A 27297-nucleotide genomic window follows, 5' to 3' on the forward strand; every position below is an offset into this window, starting at 1 on the left:
AACAGTCATGTTACAAAGATCGGGGATTTGAGGAACACGACACTCGGTGTGTTCGTGTGAAGAGAAGCTGAGGCGGAGGAGAGGAAACAGTAGTGAGAGCTGCTCCACCTGTGTGAGCCTTTTATTATCTGTGACTCTGATAATAAAAACCACTCACAGACTTATTTTTAACTGCCACAGCTGAAGGAAACCAAGGGTGGTGTGATAATAATATTTGACCTGAATGCTCAGGAAAGGGAACCTTCTCAGAGCTTTGACTTTATCTCCACCTCAGTGGAGCGTGAGCTGATGTTACGGCCTCCGTCTGTCCCTGCAGGCCACCGTAGGCGTCACAGACTCGTTTTCACATTTTACCTGTGAAGGAGTTATTTTACAGGAAGTGCCGAGTTCAGGTCTGCAGCATCATTATGCTGGCGTCTCCACATGGACCATTCCACCAGGAATCAGAATCAGCTGATCTTTTTGAACAGTGTGTGTGTGTGTGTGTGTGTGTGTGTGTCTGTGTGTTTGTCTGTGTCTGTGTGTGTCTGTGTTTGTGTCTGTGTGTTTGTCTGTGTCTGTGTTTGTGTCTGTGTGTGTGTGTTTTGTGTGTGTTTGTGTGTGTGTGTGTGTGTGTGTGTGTGTTTGTGTGTGTTTTTGTGTTTTTGTGTTTGTGTGTTTGTGTTTGTGTCTGTGTGTGTGTCTGTGTGTTTGTGTTTGTGTGTGTGTTTGTCTGTGTCTGTGTGTGTGTGTGTTTCTGTGTGTCTGTGTGTGTGTGTGTGTTGTGTGTCTGTGTGTGTGTGTGTGTGTGTGTGTGTGTGTGTCTGTGTGTGTTTGTCTGTGTCTGTGTGTGTCTGTGTTTGTGTCTGTGTGTGTGTCTGTGTGTTTGTCTGTGTGTGTGTGTGTGTGTGTGTGTGTGTGTGTGTGTGTGTGTGTGTGTGTGTGTGTGTCTGTGCTGCCCAGAGCACACAGAGGTGTTAATGAGAGTTTTGTTGCTTCATGATCTCCTCAGCAGGTCGCGGCGCTCTCAGACTTTCTGCAGATCTTTGGCTGATAAAACGTCTCTTTCATCTCAGGTGAGACACACGTCAAACACACAGGAAGTCTTTGTTTCTCCCGCACACACACACACACACTCATCCCACGCAGTTTATACCTTCTAATCTTTACACTCTCACTATAAAGATAAGCTTTCATTCAAACATCTCAGTCCAGATAACACACATACCTCTCTCACCCACGTCTCTCTCTCTTTATCAGGAGTCTGAAATCCATTAGGGGCTGTAGTGCCCCCTACAGGCTGCACTGCTTATCACTGACACTGTAAACAGCTCGTGTTCTGATATCACACAATTATATCGAGCAGTTTGGAGACAAAGTTGGAGAGGAGAGACTGAGATGGTTTGGACATGTGCAGAGGAGGGAGGGTGGATATGAAGGAGGGATGATGAAGATGGAGCTGCAGGCAGGAGGAAAGGAGGAAGAGTTCAGAGGAGGTTCATGGATGTAGTGCATGAGGACATGCAGAGGGTTGGTGGGACAGAGGATGGAGTGAGATGGAGGGAGGGAGCTGCTGAAAGAAGAAGACAAATATGACTCCAATAATCATAAAAGCATTCCAGCTGCAACATTGTTGGAGTGCTTTTGTTTTTACAGCTGCAGCTGTGTGCGTGTGTGCACGTGTGCGTGTGTGTGTGTGTGTGTGTGTGTGTGTGTGTGTGTGTGTGTGTGTGTGTGTGTGTGAGTGTGTGTGTGTGTGTGTGTGAGTGTGTGTTTGCTATGGAGAAAGTTTAAAAACCTCATCATCATTTTTGTCTTAGTCACGCTGTTTAATAAACATGCTGCAGTTTTTTTAATGTCATTAAAAATGTTAAAGAGTGTTTAAATGAAACAGAGGAGCTCAGCGGCGCTCTGTGGCTCTGAAACAAAGCCCTCAGTGTGGAGTTTGTCTTCTTCAGCTTCTTTGAGCTGATGACTCGTTTCCATCCTGCTCACTCCTGATGAAGGTCTGAGCATCTCCAGCTCGGCCTCCTGTCTTTGTTTCTCACTGCCACCTTATAAACCTTCCTCACTGCTGTCTCCTCCTGCAGGAGCACCTGAGGTGGATCCAGATGACATCAGAAACAGCACACGGTACGTGTGGTTTGGACAGAAGCTCTCCTTTAGTAAATGCTTGACTTGTATAATGTAACCAACTATGATCGAATAAAAACTTGTTATTGCAATATTAAATACACTAACGCACATATAAAGTTGTGTCTGAGGAAAACCGGAAGTTTGTATTTTTAGTAAAGTTACCTGAACCTCTGCACCCCGAGGGGGGAAAGGGCGGAACTGCGTACTAATTCAGGAGCACCGTCGGAACCTCACGGTGTGACATCCAGCGGATGTAAACAAAGAGTTAGCCTCTAGCGTTAGCTTTAAGATATGAGGACTGAAAGCAGGGACGTGGCTGCGTTCTCATGTCTCAGATGAAATATTTAAGCTGTGGGAGTGAAAATGTCTTCAGCTGAGTGTGTGAGAGAGTTTAAGAAGGAGCGGGTAACTGCTGCTGAAGCGGAAACCGCGGAGGGGGAGCCGGGCGGGCGCAGACTGCTGGACATCACCTGGAAACCCGAAATAACGCAGCGAGGGACAGGTGAGTCACTCCGAGGGGCTCCGTGGACTCACACATGGACGGAGAGGAAAGCATCATGAGCTCCTGTCATGGAAGTAAGACAGCGATGTCAGCAAAGGTGTGAAAGCCGAAAGAAAGCACAGAAAACGGACACGGCTGCTGTAAAACGTTCATTTACAAAGAAGCTGCACGAAGGTGCTTTATAGTATGACTCATGACGTCAGTGATGAGTTGGTGTGTGTTTGTTTCAGTCAGGATCCTGTGTGTGTGTGTGTGTGTGTGTGTGTTCAGTCTGAGGCGCCCACAGCAGCAAAATCCTGCTGAAGGTGAGCAAACAGCAGCACAGGTAACTCTGACGTAGGAAGGAGGAGGCGGGTTGTAAAGCAGCTTGCAGAGAAGCCAGCAGGTGTAGGCAGCAAACATGGATGCTCAAAGCATTCAAATGACTTCATTTCATCTCAAATAATCACATTTGGCGCTCAATCATCTCCCATTTACCTAAAAATGTTTTGGTCCAAAGTTTGAACCATCGAATGTTTGCTGTGCTTCATAAATCAGATGTTTTAAAAAGGCCAAACACACGTGTTTGAATATCTCAAAAACTGTTAAAGATAAAAGCCTCAAAGGGTTTCCCAACATCAACCTGAATCAGGGTCAGTAATTTGGGATGGATGCATCATCAAGTGTCTGAGAATCAGTTTATTAAAATATAAAAAAACCTTTGAGCAGTCCTGTAAAGTCCCATATTTGAGCGCACGCTACTAAAAAACATCACACTGCAAAAGACCATTAGTGATCCTTTCTGTATGATATATAGTTGTACTTCACAATAATGCAAAATAAAACATGTAGATACTTTTTAACGTGAAGTCTTTGGGCTGTTTTCATTCAGCATTTATCAAATATGACCAGTTTTACCACAGAACCCCAAATATCAGCAGGTAGACTAATTTTAACCAAACTAATTTAACAGTTTTGAGTTCCTGCGATGTTTTCTGAATTTTTATTTTTAATGAACTGTTTGTGAAGTCACATTAAACTCTAAACTCACTGCACTCATTTCTGCTGTTTGACGTCATCATCAGTGTGTGATGGAGGTCAGTGTGAGCGTGATGATGTCAGGCTGAGCAGAGGATGATGCAATCACAGGTCATACTGAGCATGCTCAGTCAGGAGGAAGGGCCGTTAAAGCAAAGATCAGCTGAGATCTGCTCTTTGCCCTGAATGATGTCATGAGTGGGCGGGTTTGGAGAGCTGTGGGTTTGGTTAAATCAGATTTTCATAAACATTATTCACTAAATATCATTAATGACGTCTTGAGGAAATATCAGGTGTGTACAGTAACGTTTGCAGAGGTAAGCTGTGCTTCATTTGCTGTGTGTGCATCTGTGCCGCTGGAGGACACTGATCACCGTCGGCACAGCTGGAGGTCTGCAGAGCGCCGCTGTGCTCGAGTCCGGGACCGTGCGGCGGATCCTGGATGTGTTTGCTCGTCTTACGGGAGAGGCGATTTTTGAGTGGGAAATATTTGACTTGTCTTTCATGTAACTGTAATCAGATGCATGTAGAAGTCAATCCTATTATGTAAGAAGTATATTTATAAATGAGCGCCACCATCAGCTCATTAGCTGGGATTGTGGGCGGGGCTTAATGTTTCCCACCTGCCTGAGCTAACTGATGCTCAGTTTATGATGACATTCAGACGCATTTATCATATTTGCACACTTTAAATTTTTATTGACTACTTCAGTATATAATATGTTTTACATGGTAGCATTTTATTTATATTTTCCTCACAGAGCTGCTTTATTTTATTCTACTTTTTTCTATTAACTTTCCTGTGATTTTTTACCTTATTGAGATCTTGAAATATAAAGGTGCTATAAAGGTGTAGCACCTTTATATTTTAACTGTATGTCTATAATACCTCTAATATATTCACATTAATATACTCACAAGCATATTCATTATATTCTATTACTGTTTAACTACTACTACATTTCGTTGCCTTGTATTGTACATGTGTAATGACAATAAAGTTGAATCTAATCTAATGAATCTAATCTAATCTAATCTTTAGTTTTGTCATTGTATTTAATTGTTTTGCTCTTATGTTTTGTTGCATTTAATGTTTTTGCCTTCAGTAATAAAGAAATTCTGTTAATACCTAAAATAGGAATATACAGTGTGTGTATATAACCTTTCTGTGTCTGCAGACCTCCCACAGCAACATGTCTGTAAGCAGGAGGAGGTTCTCACTGAGCAGCAGCTCTGGAACCAGGAGAGGAGCTCCAGGCTGGACCAGGAGGAACCAGAACCTCCTCGGATTAAAGAGGAAGAGGAGGAGCTCTGCAGCAGTCAGGAGGTGAAGGAGGAGAACGATACCTTCATCCCTGTTCTGGAAAAAATTCCCATCCAGCATGAGGGAGACATCGATCACCAGTGCAGACCGTCAGATGTCATCTGGAAACCTGAAATCAAGTTGCAGAGAATCGGTGTGTAAAGCTCCTAATGAGCCGAGTGCTGTCTTAATGTATGTTAGTCAAAGTCAAAGTGAACTTTATTGTCAATCAAACCACGTAATATTACTTTACACAGAAGACTGAAATTCCGTTTCTCCAAACCCCAAAATGTGCAGTATTAAAAACAAAAATGACACACAACTAAGCATAAAAACCGAAGCATAGACTAAATATAAAACACTACTAAGCATAAAATGTAAATAAATAAATATCAACAGATCACACAACAATTTTAGGGGTGCAGGGGGTGAGGGGTCAACACTAAGAGGCAGCTGAAGAAGTTTACATTAATCCTAAGTATGAGGCCATCCTGCTTTTCCACTGAGTTACTGTCACTGATGACAGATGAGCTCATTCAGAGCAGGAATCTCTGCACAGACGGCAGCATCATCACAGCAGTGACGCAGCAGGAGTCAAAAATCAGCGCAAAAGAGATTTTAAGGGAAAGTATAATCGAACCGATCTGCCTAACCGCAAAGTTCACCATCATAACTCTTTAAGAGCTGCACAACATCATCACACAACAAAACTGTTGGATGTTGGGTTGGATTTTTAAGCAGCTGCTTTTCCAATGCTTTTTTCCAAGTTTCCATCCACTGTTTGCTCTTCCTCACATGGAGAGCAGCTAGCTACAGTCGCTGCTCTGACTCTCCGACATGAAGGTAAATACACGCTGACGGTTATCACGTAAAAACTTATCGCAGAGGTGATGACATCAGGCTGCTGTAGTTGTGCCAGCAAAACCTTGTGTACTAATATTTACTGCTTATCGGTGTTTGTTAGGGGTGTGCGATATATATCGTCTACGATAATATCGTAATTGCCGTGTTAACAATGTGCGAGCTGACATTATTGAGTATGCTAATTAGGGAAAAAAACAACAATCAAACGCCTCGGCTCCACGCGTTCACTACTTTATGCTTTAGTACAGGCTGCTGCGCATGTGCATTGAGAGCGCCCGTACTGTGCGCTAGCATAGCTGCCTGAACAACACGCCTAAAGCTGGAAATGAGTGAACACACTGCGCCAGGGGAGGAAAATCAGACATCGCAGCCTCGCAGTCTAGCGCCTTAATTCCTAGGCGAGGAGGTGGTTTGCAGTTTGCAGACTTTGTAAGAAAGCGGAGAGATCGACAACCAACCTGTTCCATCATCAGCGAGTATGAGGAATATGAAAAGTTTTAGGAAACCACCGTCCAAGACAAACCACGACAAGCAGAATAAAGATGAAAATAATGAGTAGTTTCTGTGATTTATTTTGCTTTACAGTAGCGGGAATCCCCCTGGACAGCCTCTGTTTTGATTTTTTTTTTTTTTTTTTCCTTCTGTAAAGTCTTCCATACTGAGCGATTGCTTTTAAAAAACTCGCCGAAGTTTTTCTATTTACATTTGTCATGCCCAGGACACTCTTGAAAAAGAGATTTTAATCTCAGTGTGATTTTTCCTGGTTAAATAAAATAAAAAATAAGTTAATGTCTCAAAAACACTGATTTAAGTCTTATATTTTACCAGCTTGCACTTCTTGTATAAACACATTTTTAAATAATGCAAAATATCGTTTATTATTGTTATCAAGAAAATTACAGAAAATATCGAGATATTATTTTTTGTCAGTATCGCACACCCCCTAGTGTTTGTATCAGCAGGCAGCTGAAGCCAGCGTGTCACTGAGATATCAGCACAACAGGAAAGTGTTCTTAATTCTGCTGTTGGCTCAGGAAGCTCGGGCAACATTAGGGCAAAGCAGTGTTTTTATTAATACCTGAACTAAGAGACCGCGCCGAGCTGCTGTTACCATCAAAAGGAGAGAACCTTAGAGTATAGAGTATTTTTACTCTGTGTATTTCCTGTAATCACACCAGAAACCTTCATCTGTGTCCCTGCAGACCTCCCACAGCAGCATGTCTGTAAGCAGGAGGAGGAGGTTCTCACTGAGCAGCAGCTCTGGAACCAGGAGAGGAGCTCCAGCCTGGACCAGGAGGAACCAGAACCTCCTCGGATTAAAGAGGAAGAGGAGGAGCTCTGCATCAGTCAGGAGGTGAAGGAGGAGAACGATACCTTCATGGTGACTCTTGCTTCTGCTGAAAGTGACCACAGTGAATCTGAACCAATCAGTGCCCGGCTCCTGTCTCACAGCTCCCCTGAAACCAAGAGCCGAGATCAGGAAGGAACCAAGAACGTGGACTCAAGAACGAGTACAGAGCCAAGAAGGAAGACGGAAGACTGCAGGAACAAAGGTCACAGGAACACGGCAGGTAACTGTAGTACAGGTAAAAAGCCTGTAAAATGCGCTTTCTGTGAAAAAGTTTTTAAACACAAGTCTCAGATGGAGAGACATCACAGGATCCACACAGGTGAGAGGCCGTACTCCTGCGCAACGTGCGGGAAAGGTTTCAGCCAAAGCAGCAATCTGACCGTCCACATGAGAACGCACACAGGCGAGAAGCCGTTTTCCTGTGAAACGTGCGGGAAGCATTTCACCTGCAGTTACAGTTTGTTGGTCCACATGAGAATTCACACAGGTGCCAAGCCGTATTCCTGCAAAGCATGCGGGAAAAATTTCAACAGTAGCTTCAACCTCAAAGTCCACGTGAACACGCACGTAGGAGAGAGGCCCTATTCCTGCAAATTGTGCGGGAAAACCTTCAGTCAGCCGAGCAACTTGAACGTTCACATGAGAACTCACACAGGTGAGAAGCCGTGCCTTTGCAACACCTGCGGGAAAAGGTTCACCGACTTATCAGCGCTGAAAAACCACATGGTCGTCCACACAGGTGAGAAACTGTACTCGTGCCAAACCTGTGGGAAAAATCTCAGCTCGAGGAAAGGCCTGTCGGTCCACATAAGAACCCACACAGGTGAGAGGCCGTACCTTTGCAACACCTGTGGGAAAAGATTCACCGAGCTGACGGCACTGAAGAAGCATGTGATGATCCACACGGGCGAGAAGCCCTACATTTGTAACACTTGTGGAAAAGGGTTCATTCAAAACATCCACTTGCTCTATCACATGAGGACTCACACAGGGGAGAAGCCTTACCCCTGCAACACCTGTGAGAAACGATTTAAAGATCCGTCCAAGCTGAAAATTCACATGAGAATTCACACAGGTCGGAATCAAAGCTCAGGAGCGTCTGTGGGGGGGGGTTACCCGGCCGACCAGGCTTGAAGAGCATCGTTGAAGTTTTGGGTTAAACGTAGACTGTGAGAGATGCTCTCAGTGTTAAAGAGTGTGCAGTGTAAGGCTGTCACACTGTTCACAGCACTGCTTTCATTCTGTAAATTTAAGTAAGCCAGGTTTGCTGTTAACATTATTTTGCTGTGTATCTTTGGATAAATGAACTTCCTGTGCTTTCAGCTGTTCCTGGTAGGAGTCGCCACATTTCAGTCTCTTCCTGTTTTCCACCGTCACACCTTTCACCTCAAAAAGTCATCAGCATCAGGCTGAGAATTTCCACTGTTAGCTCTACACACACTTCCCACATGGTACTGAGGGGAACCCCCCCCACCATCTGATAGGCCTGACCTATGAAATTGTTCTGCCTAGAACCCTGCAGTAATACTTATTCCTCTTTACTTATTTGTCGAAGCGGCAGCCCGATGGCGCTACAGCAGACGGTGAAGGTGGAGGGTTTTGCTAGTTCAATTCAATTCAGTTAAATTTTAGTTATATAGCACCAAATCACAACAAACAGTCACCTCAAGGCTCTTTCTATTATGGGTAAAAACCCTACAATAATACAGAGCTAGTCCCTGTGCTAACGTACCTGCTAACGTTTCCTTGTTCCGCCGTGAGAATCAATCCGATGTTCAACATTTGTTCCACATGACTTTTTTCCCAAGTTGTTTGCGTCCCACCTGTCATCACCCTGCGGCCCACTGGTGGGGCGCGCCCCACAGTTTGAGAAACACTGCTTTACATTAGTTTTACTCTCAGCCACATCTGTGGGGCTGAAAACCATAAGTAAGTAAAATGTACTCATAATTTAAAGCTCACGAAGTGCTTCACAAAAGCAAGGAAAAGCAAGAATACACAGTAATACAACAGTAATACAACAGTAATACAATAGTAATACACACTACACAAGCCGGCCTGAATGTGAAAGTGCCCAAAGCTGCAGGTCCTCGGTCGTGCCTGAGCTTCGGTGACTGTGGGCTGCGTGTTCATGAATGTTGGAGTTAAACATTTACACATGTTTGTCTCCTTCATTGTGTTTTGTTGATATTTTTGAGTGTTACTGTACGCTGGTTTCTAACCAAGCTGATAACCTCGTTAATCTCATCCCGCCTTCTCACTCCTGATGACATTTTTAACATCAGCTGCTTTCGGCTCCACTTCCTGTCTTTTCTGCAGTGGTCTCCAGTCCTTTAACCTCAGCTGGTCTCACTGCCGTCATGTAAACTGTCTCTTTCACCTGCTGCTACATTTCCCGCCCTACCTGCAGCCTCTTCGTCACCTGTCACACCCTGTGCTGCTCTGAATGATTGACCTCAAACTCTGACATCTCTGCTCCTCCTGCCACCGTCCTCCTCCTCGGGCACGTCTTCCTCCCACTGACGTTACCTCTTCTTCAGCTGCTTTCCAGACCCTCGTCTTCCCTCTCCCTGCTCTCAGTGCAGGTCACAGTGTCATCTGAAAACATCAGTCTTGCTGCGATCCCCGGTTTTATTCCTTCCCGCAGCTCTGATGTCATCAACAGTGCAGTTCACATGCATCATCCTCGTTCTGCCTGAGTTCCTTAGATCTCACAGTGTGCAGCGTGCAGTGAACGTCTAAGATTTTAGGACAGTGTTTGGGAACATTTTAATGTTTCCTGAGAACATTTAAAATATGAACGTATTTAAACTCGACTTGTTTCAGTGTCTGAGATCAAAGCATGACTTTAGCCGTGGAGAGTAACTCTTAGAATGTTTAATACAAATGTAGACTGAACACGTTTTATTAAAGTGTGAAACTGTTTTGTGCAGCGTGATTTTTTTTGGTGTGTCTGTGGTTCCTGTGTTTCCCTCTGCTGAGGGGTTTCCTGTGAGGCAACATTAACGGGTCAGAACCTTAAAGGTGGTTTTTAATCTGGATTGAGACCAAACACCGTGGTCGCGTTTGCTGAGCATTAAACTCGATCAGGAGCAGGTTTGCTCAAAGTGTGACATTGATCAATATTTATAGCACAATAATGAAGTTACAGGAGCACAAACTGTTGCCACAGGAAGAGCGGCTGAGCAGCTCCTTTGGGCCGGCTTCACAGCCCAGACGGTCCAGACTCACATCTGAAGGATGCTTCCAACACCCGATTCTTAATGCCAGCTTCATAGCACGCCCCCCTGTGGTCTGCTGAGGGCATGACGCTGAAACATTTGAGTTGGACTTCATTGATGAACCCTCTGTGGATGTTCCCACCATGACTTCATTATCTCACAGAACATAAGAGACAGATACTTAATTCTTAAAAATGTAAAAACTTTATTTGGCTGACAGACAATCGGTAAAATACACTTAATGCCGTAAAATCCCTGAAACGGCCGCAACAACGCACAAAGCAAAACAAAAAGCTCAGAGTTTCCGGTCAGCCGGGCCACTGCGGGGATTTCTAAAAAGTCCACGTCGGTCTGACGGGTCCCTCGTTTCAGTACCGCCTCCGCCTCCTCGTCACAGTGGTTCTTTGGTTGGCTGGTCCCCCACTCTCAGCCCCTCCCCTCCCCCCGGTAATTAAACACTCTCCTGTTTTCAAATAAAACATTTCAGTTTACGCTTTACAAAAGAAACACGAGTTCAGCTGAGTTTAGAGAACAGACATGAAATTGTTTGAAATGAGGAATTAAAGCCTTTCCCACCAAAGGACCTTCAAAGTACCATCAAATAATTCAGAGCTTCTGTATGATTTTCAGAAGTCAGCACATTCATAAGACAAAGAGGTTGTTTTTAAACTAAAACACAAAAGTTAAACACTGAGAAATCCTCTGATTTACAGTCAACCTGCTTCAAAGGCTGAAACAGCCTCTGCAGGCAGACGGTCGCACAAGGCTGCCGTTTGCGTCCTAAATCAGTTTTCCAGATGCTCATTGGCTGTGACCTTTGGATCAGCTGACCATAACCTGACCTGCCTGCACACGGCTGTCGGGTCACAATGGGCGGTTCTCGCTGCGCTTTGATTTTGTTTGCTGTGACATCAGGCGATTGCCAAGATTGTGGAAACAAAAACACTTTAAGCCCTAAAAACGAACCAATTCTCATTTTACAAAACTGAAAAAAATAATTTAAGAGTTTAACAAACAGAGGAGAGTAAAAACTCCTCAGGACCGCGAAGGGTTCGTTCGTGTTTCAGATTTAAAAGTTTCCAAAGCGCTGAGACGTTTTGTTCCCGTTATGCCGCTTTAAGAGGAACGGGCCTTCGAATGAACCACAGAGGGTTTTTTCTTTGAGGTAAGAACTGCAGCCGAGGAATTCAATCAAAAAGGTTTCCTCTGGTGGAAGATTTTTGTTTCTGGAAACAGTCCTTGTGATGATGTGGTGATGAAACTACTGGAGCACTTTAAACAGGTGGACTCACCTGATCTGTAAAGGCTGTCCGAGCTGCATTCACGTCGCAGGAGAGAGTACAGGTGAGCTGCTGAACACGCGCGCTGAACGTTGGGGGCTTTTATTCGTGCAGCGGTCCCCTGTGGGTCCATCACTATCTTTGTGTTTCACAAATGGGAGTCGAGCAGAATCAGCGGCAGGCAGACCTCCAGGTCGGTGCAGGTAATCTGAAGCACTCAGCCGATGGTCTAACTGCCCTGTTTGTCATACGCGTACCTGAGCCGCAGTCGATCTTCATCATCTGGACCTTCAGTGATGTTTCCTGTTTTATTCCTTGCAGTCACAGCGTGAAGGACACGTGATGATCACACTGCTGCTGAGATATTTTTACTGCCCTAACCCAAGGCGAGTTGCTGGATGCTACAGATCTCAAAGACTTTATGATGACATCACCAGGATGCTGCGCGAACCCTGCAGCCAGGGGGCGCTGCCACGATTACCATGTTTCTGCATGACTTTCTGTAAATATGCAACAACCAGCAAAAGAACTTCACAACAATAAGTCAACTGTGCTATTGTTAATGTCCACTAGGTGGCAGAATACCGATCCCTGTAAACCTCGTGTGACATGAATGCAACTTAAGCTCATATCTAACCTTTTTTTTCTTGGTTTATGTCCTTTTTTTCTATTTTTTTTTCTTATTTCCTAACAACAAAACAACTTTTTTCAAAATGACAGTTTCAAACAATAATCACATACAAATATTAAGTAAAGGTTTGTTCAGTAGTTCTTTGAAATGTGGACCAAAGACCTTTGACCTCCTGCAGCCTTCCAGTTTCATGAGGAGTTAATTTTGCTGCAGCATGTTTTTGATCTGCTTGGAGGTAGTCTCATCGTTCAGATGTTTGGTCGTGTACCTGCAGGGGTGGAAGGGTGAGTTCGTTTTAACATCCTCTGCTGGTATTTTTGGATGTGTTTGTGGAGCGTTCACACACCTGAGAGCGTTGAGTAACCCCTCCACGCTGCTGGGCGGCTGCTCCTTCAGCACTCTGATGCACCCTTTCATCTGAAAGAGCCGAGCAGCAGAAGCTCAACGTAAGGATTCATTCTCACAAGACACACGAGGAAAGTTGATGGCGATGATTAAATGGTGAGGGGGTCGTTTCTGATGTCAGCACCACTAACATGTCTGTTTTTGTCTTATTGGATGAGAGGAAAATTATTATTACAATCAACTTCTAAATATCAATCATCAGGGGCGTGGCCTCTCTGACTGACAGGTGGACACAGGTGGCTATAGCTGCTAACTGCCTGCACGGCTTCACCCTGAACTGGACCTCTGGATCGAGTTGGTGCTGTTGGAGCCTTTTAATGCGATGATCTGACCAATAATATGGCTGCTGTGGCTTCACTGGACTAAGTAGGCGGAGCTCCAGTTTTGATTGATGGATGCTCTAGTTGGCAGGTGTCTGTGGCGTGTTGCTCATAAAGCCACGTGTTTCTAAATGGACGGCTCCTCTGGTAGAGGAAGAAAAGAAAAGAGCTTCCTCTCTGGACTTCCTGTTTCATCGATGGTCAGGATCAGTCTGGAGTTGGAGCCAAAAAAAAAATGCACATTTTTTCTTTTGCAGATGTCACTCATGTTTTTGAGAAAAGGGATGGAAGAAGCTGCATTTTTAGATCTTCTACCAGGTTCTGACTGTATTAAAGCACCTTTCTGTGAGTATACATCACGAGTCACAGCATCCCCTTCAACCACCAACACCAGCTGCTCTGCTGCACCTCAGAGACGCCTCTCAGTTAGAAACTGATCCAGTACACACAGCAGAAGGCTGGTGTTGGTTGTAAAGGATGTAAGCATTTTAATAGGAGTATGCTATTGATGGATTCATGAAAACTAAAATAATACGTCTGCTTTTTCGTCTACGAGTGGATGTAAATAATAATTTTAGCCATTTAGCTTCACTCAGTCTCACTCGCTGAGGACCAGCGTGTCCCAGTGTGTATCCAGCTGTAGTACAGTGGCATTAACAGGAAGTGGCGCTCTCAGCTCAGCTCTGCCGTCGGGTTCATCAGTAAAACACAGCCCTCTGAGCTCCTGCTGGTTAACTTACTGTGTGACCTGTTAACTTACATCTATGTTGGAGGTCTTAACGAAGGCTCCAGCCGGGTGAACGTGGTCATACAGGATGATGACACCGACCATCACACGGAGGCAGAATAACACAGTCTCCTCACTGGCAAAACGGCTGCGATACTCCCTGCACACACACACACACACACGGAGTCATGCAGCCACTTCACAGCAGAGAAAAATATGATGATCGTGTTGTGTTCAGGGACTTACGGTGTATCCAGCATCACTTTACACACACTGGCCATCGTGCTCAGACAGTCTGTCGTGTTTTCAATCGGCACCTCTGGATGCTGAGCGACAAGAGCGAGACAAGAGTGAAACTGGAGGCCCTGCTGTGCATGTGCTGAGGGTGACCTCTGCTGCTGAGTTATGAACAAACAAGTCAAATATTCTGAACTCAGCAATAAAAAATGAAGCTCTGAGACTTCGTGATCATGAAGCGGACTGTTCCGCTCGTTCCAGCTCCATATTTGTGTAACTCTCAGTTCTTTATCTCACACTCAGCCTTCGTGCAGCCCTTCATTCAGTCTTTGTCTCGAGCTGTTTTAGCTCCTCAGCATTTATGCTAGCCTTCATCTGATTGGCTGGTGTGGAGGCTTCTGTATGACATCATACAGATCCAGAAGTTTAAAAAAACAGCTGCTAAACTGAGTGTTTAGTCTGCATGTATGCTGACCTCAGTATTAGAAGCTTTGTCCACCAGTGGAGCAGGAGGTACATGACAGGAAGTAAGAAGGACCAGGTTTCAGTGCAGTACAGTGTAGTACAGTACAATGCAGTACAGTGTAGTACTCTCACAGGAAAAGCTGAGCACTGAACAGGTGAAAACAGTAAATTATAAAGTGAAACTGTGAACGTACATCTGACACAAACTTTGATGTGGCGTCGCTTAGCGTCTTCAGCATCGGCGTGGCACTGGCGTAAAACAGAGACATCCGATTGGCCAGCTCGTTGTTGACTTCATTGCCTGCATCAGACTGAAGAAGTGAGAGTTACAGATTCATATAGTTTCCAGGTAGATTTAAAGTTTGCAAACAGATCTGTGAGCTTCATCTAAACCAGGGGTGGGCAACTCCAGGCCTCGAGGGCCGGTGTCCTGCAGGTTTTAGATGTGTTCCTGAGCCAACACACCTGAATCACATATAGAAGTCATTAGCAGGACTCTGGAGAACTTGACTGCATACTGAGGAGGTCATTCAGCCATTTGATTCAGGTGTGTTGGATCAGGGACACATCTAAAACCTGCAGGACACCGGCCCTCGAGGCCTGGGATTGCCCACCCCTGATCTAAACGCTTCCATGAGAGATGCTGACTGACCCGTGCAGCTATAAAAACAGACTGATGGGGTCCTCAACTCCACCCATGAATGACCTTTCTCATCCAAAGATGATGCACCCTGTTCTGACTGAAGGATTTCTAAAAGACTAAACCAACTGCTCCAAATTTGGACCTAAACAAAGACAGCAGCAACGTTTGGAGGGTTCATGAAGTTAGTGCTACCTGATGGTTAGCGACAAAGCTGTGGTTAGGCTAACAAACACATTAGCACAGGGAAGATGGAGGATGATGGTTAAACTGTTCTCAAACAAACAGCGTCACATGACAGGAAGAAGACGCTGAAAACAGAACATCTGAGATGATCCACCAGCAGCACGAGGCTGGTCATTAATACGCTGTCACATGGTTTGGATTACTGACCATCAGCTTAACGTTCACACTGAAATCTGAGTCGGCCTGAGAGGCGTTTCAGTATTTGTCCTCGCTGATGAAGCTGATGAAGCTGAGAGCACTGTGTTACACTGTGACTGACAGCTGGAGTTCCTCGGGCAGATCCACCCCTCGCTCTGGCTGACAGTAAAAAGGCTCAGTCTGACACTTCACAGCAGGGGCCACGTTACCCAGTGGGTGACATCATCAGGGCTACAGCCATCTTTTATATACAGGCCATCATTTCAGCACTCATTTCCTATTTTTACCATCCTGACATATTTGTACATTTTCAGTGCAGATCATTAATTTCTGAGGCTGTGTGTGGCTTACAGACAGGTTGTTGATTCGCATGCGGCTGATGGTGCGGCGGTAGTAGCTGAAGTCATTCTGGATGGCGGGGTTGGTCATCTGGAAAAATGAAAAAGGAGAGATGAAGAAGATGAAGCAGAGAAGAGCACGGCTGAAGAGGAGCGGCGTGAGCGCACCTTGAGCTCGTCGAAGCGCAGCGTGAAGTGCAGGATGTGGGCGAACTGACGGGCCAGAGCCTGTTTCTGCTCCAGGTGCTGAGTGGGAGTGGAGCTGGAGCTGGTGAGGACGTCCAGGAGACACTGCAGGCTGGTCTCTGAGGGGACACGGAACGCTTCATTTTAGACCGTACGATAAAATACGTCTCTTTGTGCTTCCTATCGTGGTATCTCCAAACATCAGACAGCAGTGAGTCAGTCCTCATTGACTCGTAGATGTTAACAGCCTGAAACAGAACCTGAACCAGCTTCAGCCGTCGTTCTTACCGAGCTTCTGGGAGAACTCATAGAAGGTTTTGAGTTTTATGACCAGAGGAACGACAGCAGACCAGGCCTTCTCCTGCACACCCTCCACACTGGGGTTCTGGATCGCCTGCACACACACACACACAGAGACACACACACACACAGACACACACACAGAGGGAAGAAACTGTTCATTTACTGATCAGAGAAGAAGGAAACTCTGACTGTTCTCACCAAATCTAATTTACAACAAGTTGAGTTTCTTCTGAGCCAGACTCCATCTTTGTTACTCTTCATCTTCACACATCCTCTGCCTCCCTCACAGCTCCTCTCAGGCTGCTTTTCATTGTCATTCCTTTCTCCCTTTCCTTTCCTGCGTGTTACTCTCCTCTGTCATCGTGGTTTTAACTATCCCTCAGCTCCCCACAAACAGCAGACGTCAGTATTTCAGCTGCTGCAGGTCAAAGGTCACGGCCGTTTGCTGCCGTGTGACAGGAGGTCGGAGCGTGATCGCCCTCCTGTGGACGTTTCCCCGTCAGGTCCTGCTGACAGCGTTGGCATTCACGGCTCAGTGAGTTAAAAACGTGTTCCTGTTTCCTCGCTGAGGAACATTTTTATTAATCATTACCTTAAATTAGTGCCCTGCTTCCTTTCTGCTGTTTCCATTCCCTTTGTTTATGAACTTTCACTCTCATAATGTGCGTTTTTCCAAAGATGTAAACTTAAAACAGAGAAACTGAACCTTTGATGTCCTCTCATCCTGACGCTGTCATCACCTGAGCCGTACAGAGACCTTACCTTCCTCATATCCATCATATCTATGACTTCATCATCACTGACTGACACTGAGGGGCTTTCAGAGCTCTCCCATCACCTGCACTCAGGGTCTGAATATTAATCACACTGAGCTCCTTTTTCCCGTGTGCCGTGGGTGCTTCATCGTTTCTTACTGTTGAAGATTCTCGGGCAGATCTGCAGCATCTTTCTGTCACATCTGACATCAGGAAGGTTTTCCTTCACTGATCACTGAAACGCTGAGATCAGCTCTCCGGTCCAAACTGATCGCAGTACAGCAGCGGAACAGTGACAAAGGTGATATAGATTAAATATAGATTATGTTACAGCAATAAAGAAACCAAAGTGAAGGGTGCGATGGCTTCAGTATTCCTGCAGCCTGCTGTTAAAGCTGACTTCATCGACTTCTAAGCTCCGCCTCACGTGTTTGTTGGTCACAGCATCACTGCTCTGATGTCACCACTATAAACCTGTGATGCAGCTCAGCAGCTCTCTGAACTTTGACTCTAACCTGACCCTAACCCTTCTGGCTTCTGTTTTCATGACTTCCTGCTCACAAGCATGAATGATTTATTAGGTTCTGATCTGTAAGATGATCTTCTTCTTCCAGCTGCTCCCTTTAGGGGCACCACAGCAGACCTTCTGCCTCCATCTATCCCAGCATCCTCCTCTGTCACTCCAGCCCTCTGCATGTCCTCCTTCACTACATCCATGAGCCTCCTCTGAGGTCTTCCTCTCCTCCTGCCTGCAGCTCCAGTATCTCCACCCTCCCTCCTCTGCGTGTTCCTGATGATGTGAGAAGGGAAAACCTGCACAAGCACGTGAAGAAGAACTCTGCACGGATTTGCACACAGTTTATTTTGGATGCATATCAGGTGATGGTGATGTCCCCAGGAAGTGTAAGTCACACTAACTCTGAGAATATCTTTGTCATGCCTTCCTGTTCACATGTGACTGAGCTCTCTGTCTACCACCTGCTCTACCTTTGCAGCGTGTTTCTCTTCCTGTGACTTCTCACTGCTCAGAGTCAGAAACCTACTTTGCTGCACAGTTACAGGATAAAAAAATGCCTAAAATCTGAAACAGATGTCACTGCACGTGCACTCAGTGATTAGAACAATCTCACCTGTCGTATCTCCTCTCCTGCTCCTCGATATGCCTGCAGGTCTTCCAGGATGACCTGAGCCTCCGTCAGTACCTGGTTCACCTTCTCCCACACCTCCGTCTCCGACTGCGAGGGCTGAGCGTCTGAAAACCAAGAGGTGAGGATCAAAGGTCAAACCCTGGAGCAGATAAAGCCTGTCTGTTGTTCACATGTTGCACATAATCATAAGTTTGTCTGTTTTTGGAGAGCCTGCTGACTGAAAGTGAAGAAAATCTGTTTTACTTTTTATTCTTTTCCTGCACGGTGGCTCCAACTTTCTACACTGTATTTGTGTCTGATCAAACGCTCCTGTTTCCTGTGTTTCCTGTGTTTCCTGTTCTCTTGCCTGGAAACACCGCGGGGAGGCAGAGGAAGAAACTGTGGAGTTTATTTATTTCTTGCTTCCAGCATGAAGAGAAAGTATCAGAGCAGGAAGGAGTCAAATTTAACCCTGTTCAGCTTTTAGTGACAGATACCTGCTGAGCAGGTGATGCACAAATAAATTACAACATTTCCCTTTTTTTAGCTTCTTCATAATTTTATGAGAATTTCTTATGTGTGAAAACATTTGGTTTATTAATAAGTTCAGTTTATAGTTTTATCTGAATAAATTCTGCAGTGATGCTTCTATTTATTTTCACCTGTTCTTAAAGAACAGCACAGTGTTAATATTAAAGGTCACAGCAGTGTGGGGTCCCAGTGTGGGGTCCAAACCCACTCTGGGACTCACTCTCAGGCAGCATCAATGATCGTTTCTGCAGAAAGAATATTTTTAGTTGATTCTGGGTGGATGACAGAGTCTGAATCCTTCTTTCAGGACTCCTCTGCCCCCCCTTAGATTTGGCTGTTTCTGTGTGTGCTGACGTCCCCAAACATTAACATGATAACAAATTCAGTTCTGTGAGCACTTTGTGTGTTTGTGCGTCTCACTCTCAAAGTCCAGGAAGAAGTTTCCTCCGTTGTTGTCGATGTCTCTGGTTAATACCTTGATCAGGTTCCCCATGCTGTAAAACACAATCACAGTGATCAATGAGCAGACTCAAAGCTGCACACAGGTGATGCACACAGGTGATGCACACAGGTGATGCACACAGGTGATGCAGCCCTGCTGTAGGAGGATGTGCTGGAAACATTTACACACAGGTTTTGCTCTGTGGATGTAAAATCATTGAATGGGAGTTTTGTGGTCTGTGAAGCTGAACCAGCATCAGGTCAGCAGGTCACAGGGTAACGTACAGCGTGCCCTTTTAGCATCTTTTCCCTCGATGTCTGACACACGTGATTAAAGTGTGAGCACAGCGGAGTCAGCATGTGGACCGCACTGAACAGCTGATCCTGCTGTTGCCTCTGTTTGGAGTTTATTGTGGATGGTTGAAGTCTAAAGAAACAGACATGTTGGCAACTTAACAGGTTATTCATGTAACAAACAGGAGCCTCAGCAGCATGTGGAAGAACCACACACAACAGCCCAGCACCTCCTCGTGACACAAACAGCGCACTAAGCTGATCCCACAGGTGTGCAGTGGGGCTGAGGTCAGGACTGCAGGCGGGCCATCCACCCTCTGCACTCCCAAATTCTGGAGGAAGTCTGATAAACCTGCTCTGTGGGGGCCAGCGTGGCCATCTTGGAGGACAAAGTTCAGTCCAAGACTGTGGAGATGTGGGAATGCTGCTGGCTGCAGATCTCATCTCGATCTCTCAGATTCCCTCCAGTGACGATGAGCCTGATTGTCAGCAGCTGGGGGACCAGAAGCTCCAAACTAGAGTCAACAGCAGAATCAGCGGTTTGGCAGAGAAACCCACAAACTCATTTTCTTTACAAACGTGGCTCCATTTAAGGGAGATTTTGAGCACTGACCCTTTAAATGGATCAGCGCTGCCCTGAGTCTCTGGATCATATTTTTGACCGTAACTCTTCACAGGCAGATGTAGTGAGACAGACAGTGACAGAGGACAGTGCTCATATCAAAGGTCACTGCCAGGAAGAGCTGGATGTTGCTGAGGCCTCATCCTTCTGTGCAGCCTTAGATACAGGATGCAGGTGAGTTTATGGTCAGACCACAGAGAGCACAGAGTGGGACACGCTCGCTGTAACAGAGCTGAGAAAACTGCATTTCAGCCATTAATTAAAGATGATGTTCAGCAGAGACAATGAACAGGTCACAGGTGAAGCACCTAAACTACAACATGCAGGTGTTTCAGCCTTACAGGTTCTCTGACCCCAGAGTTCCTGTGGCTGACCCAACCCTAGCAGGTCAGCGGAGGGTGCTAGGAGCTTTGTAGTGTGAAGATCAGCAAACATTCAGCACTGTGGACGTTTACATTCATCTCTGCCATAAAATGACTCAAACCCAACCATTCAGCCAGACTCCGACACAAGCATCTTCATCCAGAAGAGCAGCAGCACGCGCCCTGATCTCAGCATCGTGGAGTCAGTGTGGAGTTCTTAAAGAGGCCGACGGCACTGAGACGATCAGGAGACCGGCCATAGACTGTATATAAAAGATGGCCACTATGACTCACTGATTTCAGACGCTGTGATTTTAGCAGGTCTGTGTGTCTGTGTGATGCAGCTTACTAACCAAGGTTGTGGCACCCCACCCTCTCCAAATATGCTAAAACCAACATGGCAGCAGGCGAAACACCAACACGAAGGCTTCGAAACATGAAATCACGTTTTTACATTTCAGTGTTTCATGGCAGCTCCTTCCATCTTTCATATACAGTCTCTGACCGTCAGTCAGCAGCGTTCTGAGCGTGCTCATATGCTCCAACAGCTCCAGCTGACGCACCAGCCAATAGTTCTTCACATTCAGAGTTCCTGTGACCGCTGCTGATGTCACATCACATGTGAAACAAGCTGCAGCTTTTGCTTCTCTGTTCAGCCCAAGAGGACGAGTCCGAGCTGCTGATGCTCTGAGGTTTTATTTCACCCCTGATTACGCAGCTTTCACTCACTGAGGGTGGTTCAGAGCTGGCAGAAGCTAAATTTGATGTCAGAGGAAACATGAACAGCTTCCAGTGGGAGACATGTTTGTGCTGAAGCTGCTGCGCGTCAGAGGAAGCTGAGGCGTTTTGGAGCTTCGTTTTCAGCTGCATTTGAACTCAAACTGAAAATAAGGCTGCGCTCACTCGTGTTGAGTTTGTGGGCTGCAGAGTGAACTGGAAGCAGCACCTCTTGGTGAAAACAGTGAAAAGAGGAAGTGATGAAGTCTCTGAAAGTTTGGCCTAAATTTAAAAACAGAGGAAGTAAAGCAGAGCGAGCAGCTCGGCTCAGGTAAGACACCAAAAATAAGAACTGCACCGATAACCCGACCAGCACATCGACTCTGAGTCGGCCTTATTCTTCCTCTAATTACAGAAACCGCTTCAATCACCAAACTCACATTAATCTGCAGAGGAAGTTTCCACACAGATCATTTATGTGCAAACTACGAAGCACCGATCCCTTCATCCTCTGCTGGCTTCCTCTTTATCACAGACATTACAGCTTCAGCTGCACATACAGACATATCAGTTCAGTGTACTTAAACACATTCTTGCAGTCACTTCATATTTTAGCACCTTTTAAGCCGCCTCCTCGGCTACGAGTGTGAAGAAGCTGCCAGGAAACAGCACGAGAAAAACTGATGTGCAAACACGAGTGCAGAGACGCTCCAGCTTATTCTTTTTACACGCACTGATCCTCAGTCTGAGTCTCTTAATCTCAGGATATTCATCAGATATAAAAAAGTCTCAAACATGATGGTGCTGTGCAGAAATAAGACTGTCAGCTGGTTTTCTCTGCTCAGTGTGAGGCCCAGCCTGAGCCTCTGTGACTTCTTTAAAGTTTAAAAATGATCTCTGGCTGCATGAAGCAGCTGAGCTAAAGTGAACACATCTTCCCCTCCATTCAGAACTAACCCGCTGAAATGTGATGTTGTTTTAAGGAACATGTGGTTTGCAGAAATTTTTAATGAGGAACCGTTCATCCCGACAGTTTGAAGCAGCAAATGAGTCTGCACTTCATTTCCTGGGCTCATCTCTACTTTAGACCACAGCACTGCTTCCAAAATCAGAGGAGCTGGTGGACGATTGCAAAATGTGTGATGTGAGGAAACAGATCAGTTTCTACACTGCAGCTAACCACCGCTGCAGACGAGACACCACCTAAATAAAGAGAACACAGCTCCAGCTGTGGGGTTAGAGGGGGGAGCTCTGAGGGGGTGAATCACACAGATACCTGCTAATTACAGCATCCAACCACATCCAAATCAAATCCTAGAATTTCACTCAGCAAACTGGAGCTCCGCCTTCTTCCTCTTAGTCCAATGAAGCCATATTATTGGTCAGATAATTGCATTAAAAATGCTCCAAAAGGCTCCAACAGCACAAACACGCTCCAGAGGTCCAGTTCAGGGTTAGCCTAGCAGACAGCTAGCAGTGTTACCTGTCAGTCAGAGAGGCCACGCCCCTAATAATGCAAACTTTAAGCCTTAATTCAATTTAAACAGGTGAGTTATAGAAGCATGCTCCCCCCCGTACAGCTGTTATGAAGGGGGAGACTCTCTCCAGAGAGCAAAGCTTCTGCGTCAGGCTGTAAACATGTTTAACAGTCCATGGCGACACTCGTCACCACTAACAGCGAACTCCTCTCGTAGGTTTCGGTCCTTCACCACTGGTTTCATTTTTAAGCCCTGGTGGTTGATAGGTGGTCAGCAGCTCTCAGCCTGAGTACTAAATCTGTCAGGAGAAGCTGACTGACACCAACATGGAGCCGACACGCTAAAGAGAATCTCTGAGATCTGAACTGCAAACAGCAAGCCTGTTAGAGGATGGAGGTGATGGAGGTAACTGCCCTAACCCTTCATCTGACACAGAGGCTGTTTGGTGCTGGTATGAGTGCAGAAACTGTGGTTAGCCATAAACAGATTTACAGCATATCAGAAAGTAGCCAGGACTCAAACTGTGGTGCTCCCAGTACTGCAGTCTTATAGTGAATACTTCAGACGACACCGAATGGCCTCATTCACATCATGGTGCAAAGAAAAACGGCAGTAAATGTACTGCAGTATTTACTGCATTAATCTGACAGCTGCAGCTGCTGTATCTGTGATGATGTTCAAATGAGCTCAGACTGTAAAGCATGAAGCACCTCAGAGCTGCGATCACCTGTTACATTCATCATAAAACTGAAAATGATGGTCAGCGTCCAAACATTTGCAAAACTGCGTCTGAGCTCTCACAGTTTCTGCAGCTTTGAGCACAAAGACTTATTTTTGCTTTGTGGTGATTCTAATTATACTTAGAGCTCAAACTTCCCCCAAACTCTGCTGATGTGCACAGAAACCAGATTATTCTGGCCAAAAGTGTAAAACTGCATGAAATTACTGCATGAAGTGTCTCATTCATTTCAACAGTTTTATTTATAATGCACCAGATTATAGCAGTTGCCTCACAACACGTAAGACCCTACAATAATACAGAGAAAACAGTCTAAACGACCCCTGTAAGCAGCACTTGGTGACAGCGGGAAGGAAAAACTCCCTTTAACAGGAAGAAACCTGCAGCAGAACCAGGCTCAGGGAGGGGCAGTCATCTGATTAAATCATATATTTGGAGATTCAATCAGGTTCTTACTGTAGGACGGTTTTATTTAAAGTTAGCCCTCGGGTTAAAGCAGGTCAGTCGTTTAGTTGTGTCACATTAAGGTAAGCCCCAAGGTAAAGAGCTCTGTGTTATCCACCTTTGGCATGTAAATAAATTTGCATGGCAAACTGGTCCTGGGTGAGGGGCCAGACAAAGGCCCCAATGGAAGAGTCACCAAGGGAACAGTTTACCCTGCCCAGGACAGGGTTACCGGGGCCCCACCCCAGAGTCAGGTCTGGGGAGGGAGCTCGAGGGACAGCATCTGGTGGCCGGGCATTAGCCCGTGGTGCCCAGCTGGGCGCAGCCTGAAGAGGAGACATGGGCCCGCCCTCCTGTAGGCCCACCACCCACAGGAGGCGTTGTAGGGGGCGGGTGCAATGTGTGTCAGCCGGTGGCTGAGGGTGGAGGCCCTGGCAGACCGATCCCCGGCTATCGAGACTGGTATGAATGCATAGATAAAAGGTGTTAAACTGTCAGTTATGTCACCGTAAAGTGGACTTCATACAGTCCACAGAGCTAGAGGAGCTCTGCTGTCAGCAGCTCCACTTTGGCCCATTTTATAATGAATCAATGTGGGTGTGTTTCCTGCATGGGCTGAGCTGGGTCTGTCAGGCCTGCACACCAGTAACATCACAAAGTGCTGTAAATTACATGCACAACATTTACTCAAACACTACAGACCTTTAGCTGCACGGGTTCAGTCAGATCCAGTTCTGTTTACTGAAGCAGGAAAGTTACATGTGCTCAGTATAACACTGACTACATCAACCTTAGTTTAGCATATTTAACAGCTAATAAAGAAACTGAAACAATGATGTAAACCTGCACAAATTCAGTTAAAGTCAGTTTATGCAACTTTGGTGATAATATAGTGCACTCATCATAAATGAATGTAACCTGTTACACTCTTTAACCAACCTGAGGTTAATTAGATCACAAATGATCTGTAATAAAACACCAGCCTGGAACACTTTCTACTCAGCTGAGCTAACATACACTTCATTATTCTTATGTTAAAGCTGCAGCTGGTTCTTGTATTGATTATGTAGCTGCTGTTCAGTTAAACTCAGTAAATGGGAACAGTGCAGCTGCAGCCTGGTGTGTGAGCAGGTAAACAGACTTCATAGAGACGTCGTTGTAACGCCGTGATTACAGTTTGGCAGCCCGACTGAGCGCGCCGAGCCGCGGCTGGAAACACGACGATGCGGCGCTGAGCGCGTCTCCTTCCACCTTTCTCCTGCTTTCAGCTTTCTGTCTGCTTTCACTTGATCACAGCCTGCAGCTCTCCGAGCATCCGCCTCCTCCCTCCACTCAGGACTTCTACACTTTTGCACTTAAGCGTCGGACTGACCGGAAACTCCTTGGGTGCTCTTTCTGCGTAAATACGCGTTACTTAGCTGCTTATTACATTCAGCCCGGACTGTGGGCGCTGCCGGCTCGTCTGGACCTTCAGCCGTGATGTGGAGGATGGTTTATAAATCTGATCTGAGAGCAGAAACGCGCTCCGGCTGCAGGCCGGAGCAAGAAGTGAACTTTAAACCTTCGAGTCGTGTTTTCCTCGCAGTCTGCAGATTGCAGGACCTGACATGTCTGATCTGAGACCAGGATCCACCCAGAGGACTGATTTCCCCCCTCCTCCCTCCAAACCCACCAGCCCCCCCTCCCTTCCCCCAAAACACGACCCCCCCCCCCCCTCCGCCCCGCTATTTACCTTCCCTGATAGCTGATCGATACGTGCGGATCGATGCCGTGCGTCCGGGCTCCGGTGTGTCCGCAGTGGTCCAGGTGTCTCCCGGCGGTCCGCCTCCTCTACATGCTGCGCGAGTGTGAACCCGGAAAACAACCGCGCGGCGCTCCGTTAACTATAAAAGGAGTGATTTCCTCAGGAGGAACTGAGCGCTGAGCCAATCAGCGGGCTGTGACGGCAGCAACCGCAGCTGCAACCTCACAGTCGGCCAACGGAGGCAACCTGAGCTCCAGAGCAACTAAAAGAAGAGAGAGGACCAGTAGACCTGCGCTGGAGCTCAGAGAGGAGTCAGGAGGCAGGTCACATGTAGCTTCATAATTATGAGAAAGTAGCTCCACTTATTTTATATTATAATCCTCCTCAGAGAGGACTGTAATAATAATAATAATGAAATCATGTGCTGTTTATATAAAATTGTGCTTTCAGTCAGCTGTTTATGAAAGTCTGTATCTATAACTCCACAACAGCGTTACAGAAACAACAATAACAGTTATTTAGTCATCGTGTGTTAATTACAAGTTTCATTTATAAATATCGCTGTTTTCTTAGGCAGACACTAAAATTTGACCACTGTGTTTGTCTCCAAGTTATCCAGAGGTCATAAATTTGACTGATCAGTGATGTTTTAAAGGCGTGTCCAGAAACTGAGCACCAATCAGAGCGCTTCCAGCACAGCAACCTCCACAACAACGAGCCAATAAACACAGAGTTCAAACTTTCATCTCTCTATAAAAACTTTGGGACACACACTTTCACTCAAAATAACAGCATATAACTACACCAATAAGTTAGTGTGTGTGTGTGTGTGTGTGTGTGTGTGTGTGTGTGTGTGGTGTGTGTGTGTGTGTGTGTGTGTGTGTGTGTGTGTGTGTGTGTGTGTGTGTGTGTGTGTGTGTGTTTGTCAGGTCAGCTGGTGAGTCTAAACTGTGGCCTGTGGAGGGTGTAGCCCCGCCTCCTGCCCTGTGACAGCTGTGATGGACTGATGGATGCAGAGAAGCCTGTGAGCGAGACGGACAGCATCACATGGATTCTGAAGAGTCTGCCAACTCCATCCATCCATCCATCCATCCATCCATCCCTGAGGGGCTGGCCACCACTAATAATCAAGCCCCTGCCATCGGTCATAGAGCGTGAGACGGGGAACATCTAGGTCGACTGTTCAATTCCGGGCTGCATGCTAATGTATCAAGATACTTAACCCCAAGTTGCTCTCCAACGCAAGCGTTGGAGTGTGAATGTTAGACAGTGACAGCAGGGAAGTGCTTGTATGAACGGGTAAACGTGTTGTATGAGTGCTCAGAGTAGAAAAGCGCTGTATAAGAACTAGTCCGTTTACAATCTCGACTCAAACCTTTTAAAGGTTTACTCGGTCTCTCGTAATCTGGATTTCAAAACATGTCTTAAAAGAACTTTTCACCTAAATGTCATATGACTAAATGCAGCGTCACATCATGTGCTTTAATTTTAAAATTTGCATCTCATTAAGTTGACTTATAGACTAATTTAAATCCCGTCCTCTGAGCCAAACCCTCAGACACTCTGCAGATCTCTTTGCCCTCTTTGCAGGATGTTACACATTCTCACAAACCAAAAGACACCTCGCACTGTGCTGCATAACGGACACCACAACTGACAGACGATAAACACAGAGCGTACAGTGACTGTTCACACTTGTTGCTGTGTTTAAGTTCAGGGTCAGATGGTGGACACGGGCTGAGAGGCAAAGGAGG

General features: G+C 45.9%; 2 protein-coding genes across 2 annotated transcripts; one reads left to right on the forward strand and one right to left on the reverse strand.

The window, feature by feature from the left end:
- The first annotated feature begins 2349 nt into the window (after positions 1-2349).
- LOC115777699 (oocyte zinc finger protein XlCOF6-like) lies at positions 2350-10038 on the forward strand. The gene is made up of 3 exons (XM_030725659.1): positions 2350-2617; positions 4813-5091; positions 7004-10038. Exons 1-3 carry the CDS (start codon positions 2479-2481, stop codon positions 8284-8286), a joined length of 1701 nt encoding a protein of 566 aa, XP_030581519.1. The 5' UTR covers positions 2350-2478; the 3' UTR covers positions 8287-10038.
- A 520-nt stretch (positions 10039-10558) lies between these two features.
- LOC115777701 (protein FAM49B-like) lies at positions 10559-25677 on the reverse strand. The gene is made up of 11 exons (XM_030725663.1): positions 25532-25677; positions 19123-19196; positions 18175-18296; positions 16275-16380; positions 15969-16105; positions 15814-15891; positions 14633-14749; positions 13983-14062; positions 13770-13896; positions 12631-12701; positions 10559-12552 (listed from the first exon to the last, which is right to left on the reverse strand). Exons 2-11 carry the CDS (start codon positions 19193-19195, stop codon positions 12483-12485), a joined length of 981 nt encoding a protein of 326 aa, XP_030581523.1. The 5' UTR covers position 19196; positions 25532-25677; the 3' UTR covers positions 10559-12482.
- Positions 25678-27297: the final 1620 nt, after the last annotated feature.

The sequence above is a fragment of the Archocentrus centrarchus genome, unplaced genomic scaffold (assembly GCF_007364275.1).
Source record: "Archocentrus centrarchus isolate MPI-CPG fArcCen1 unplaced genomic scaffold, fArcCen1 scaffold_64_ctg1, whole genome shotgun sequence".
NCBI classification, from domain to species: domain Eukaryota; kingdom Metazoa; phylum Chordata; class Actinopteri; order Cichliformes; family Cichlidae; genus Archocentrus; species Archocentrus centrarchus.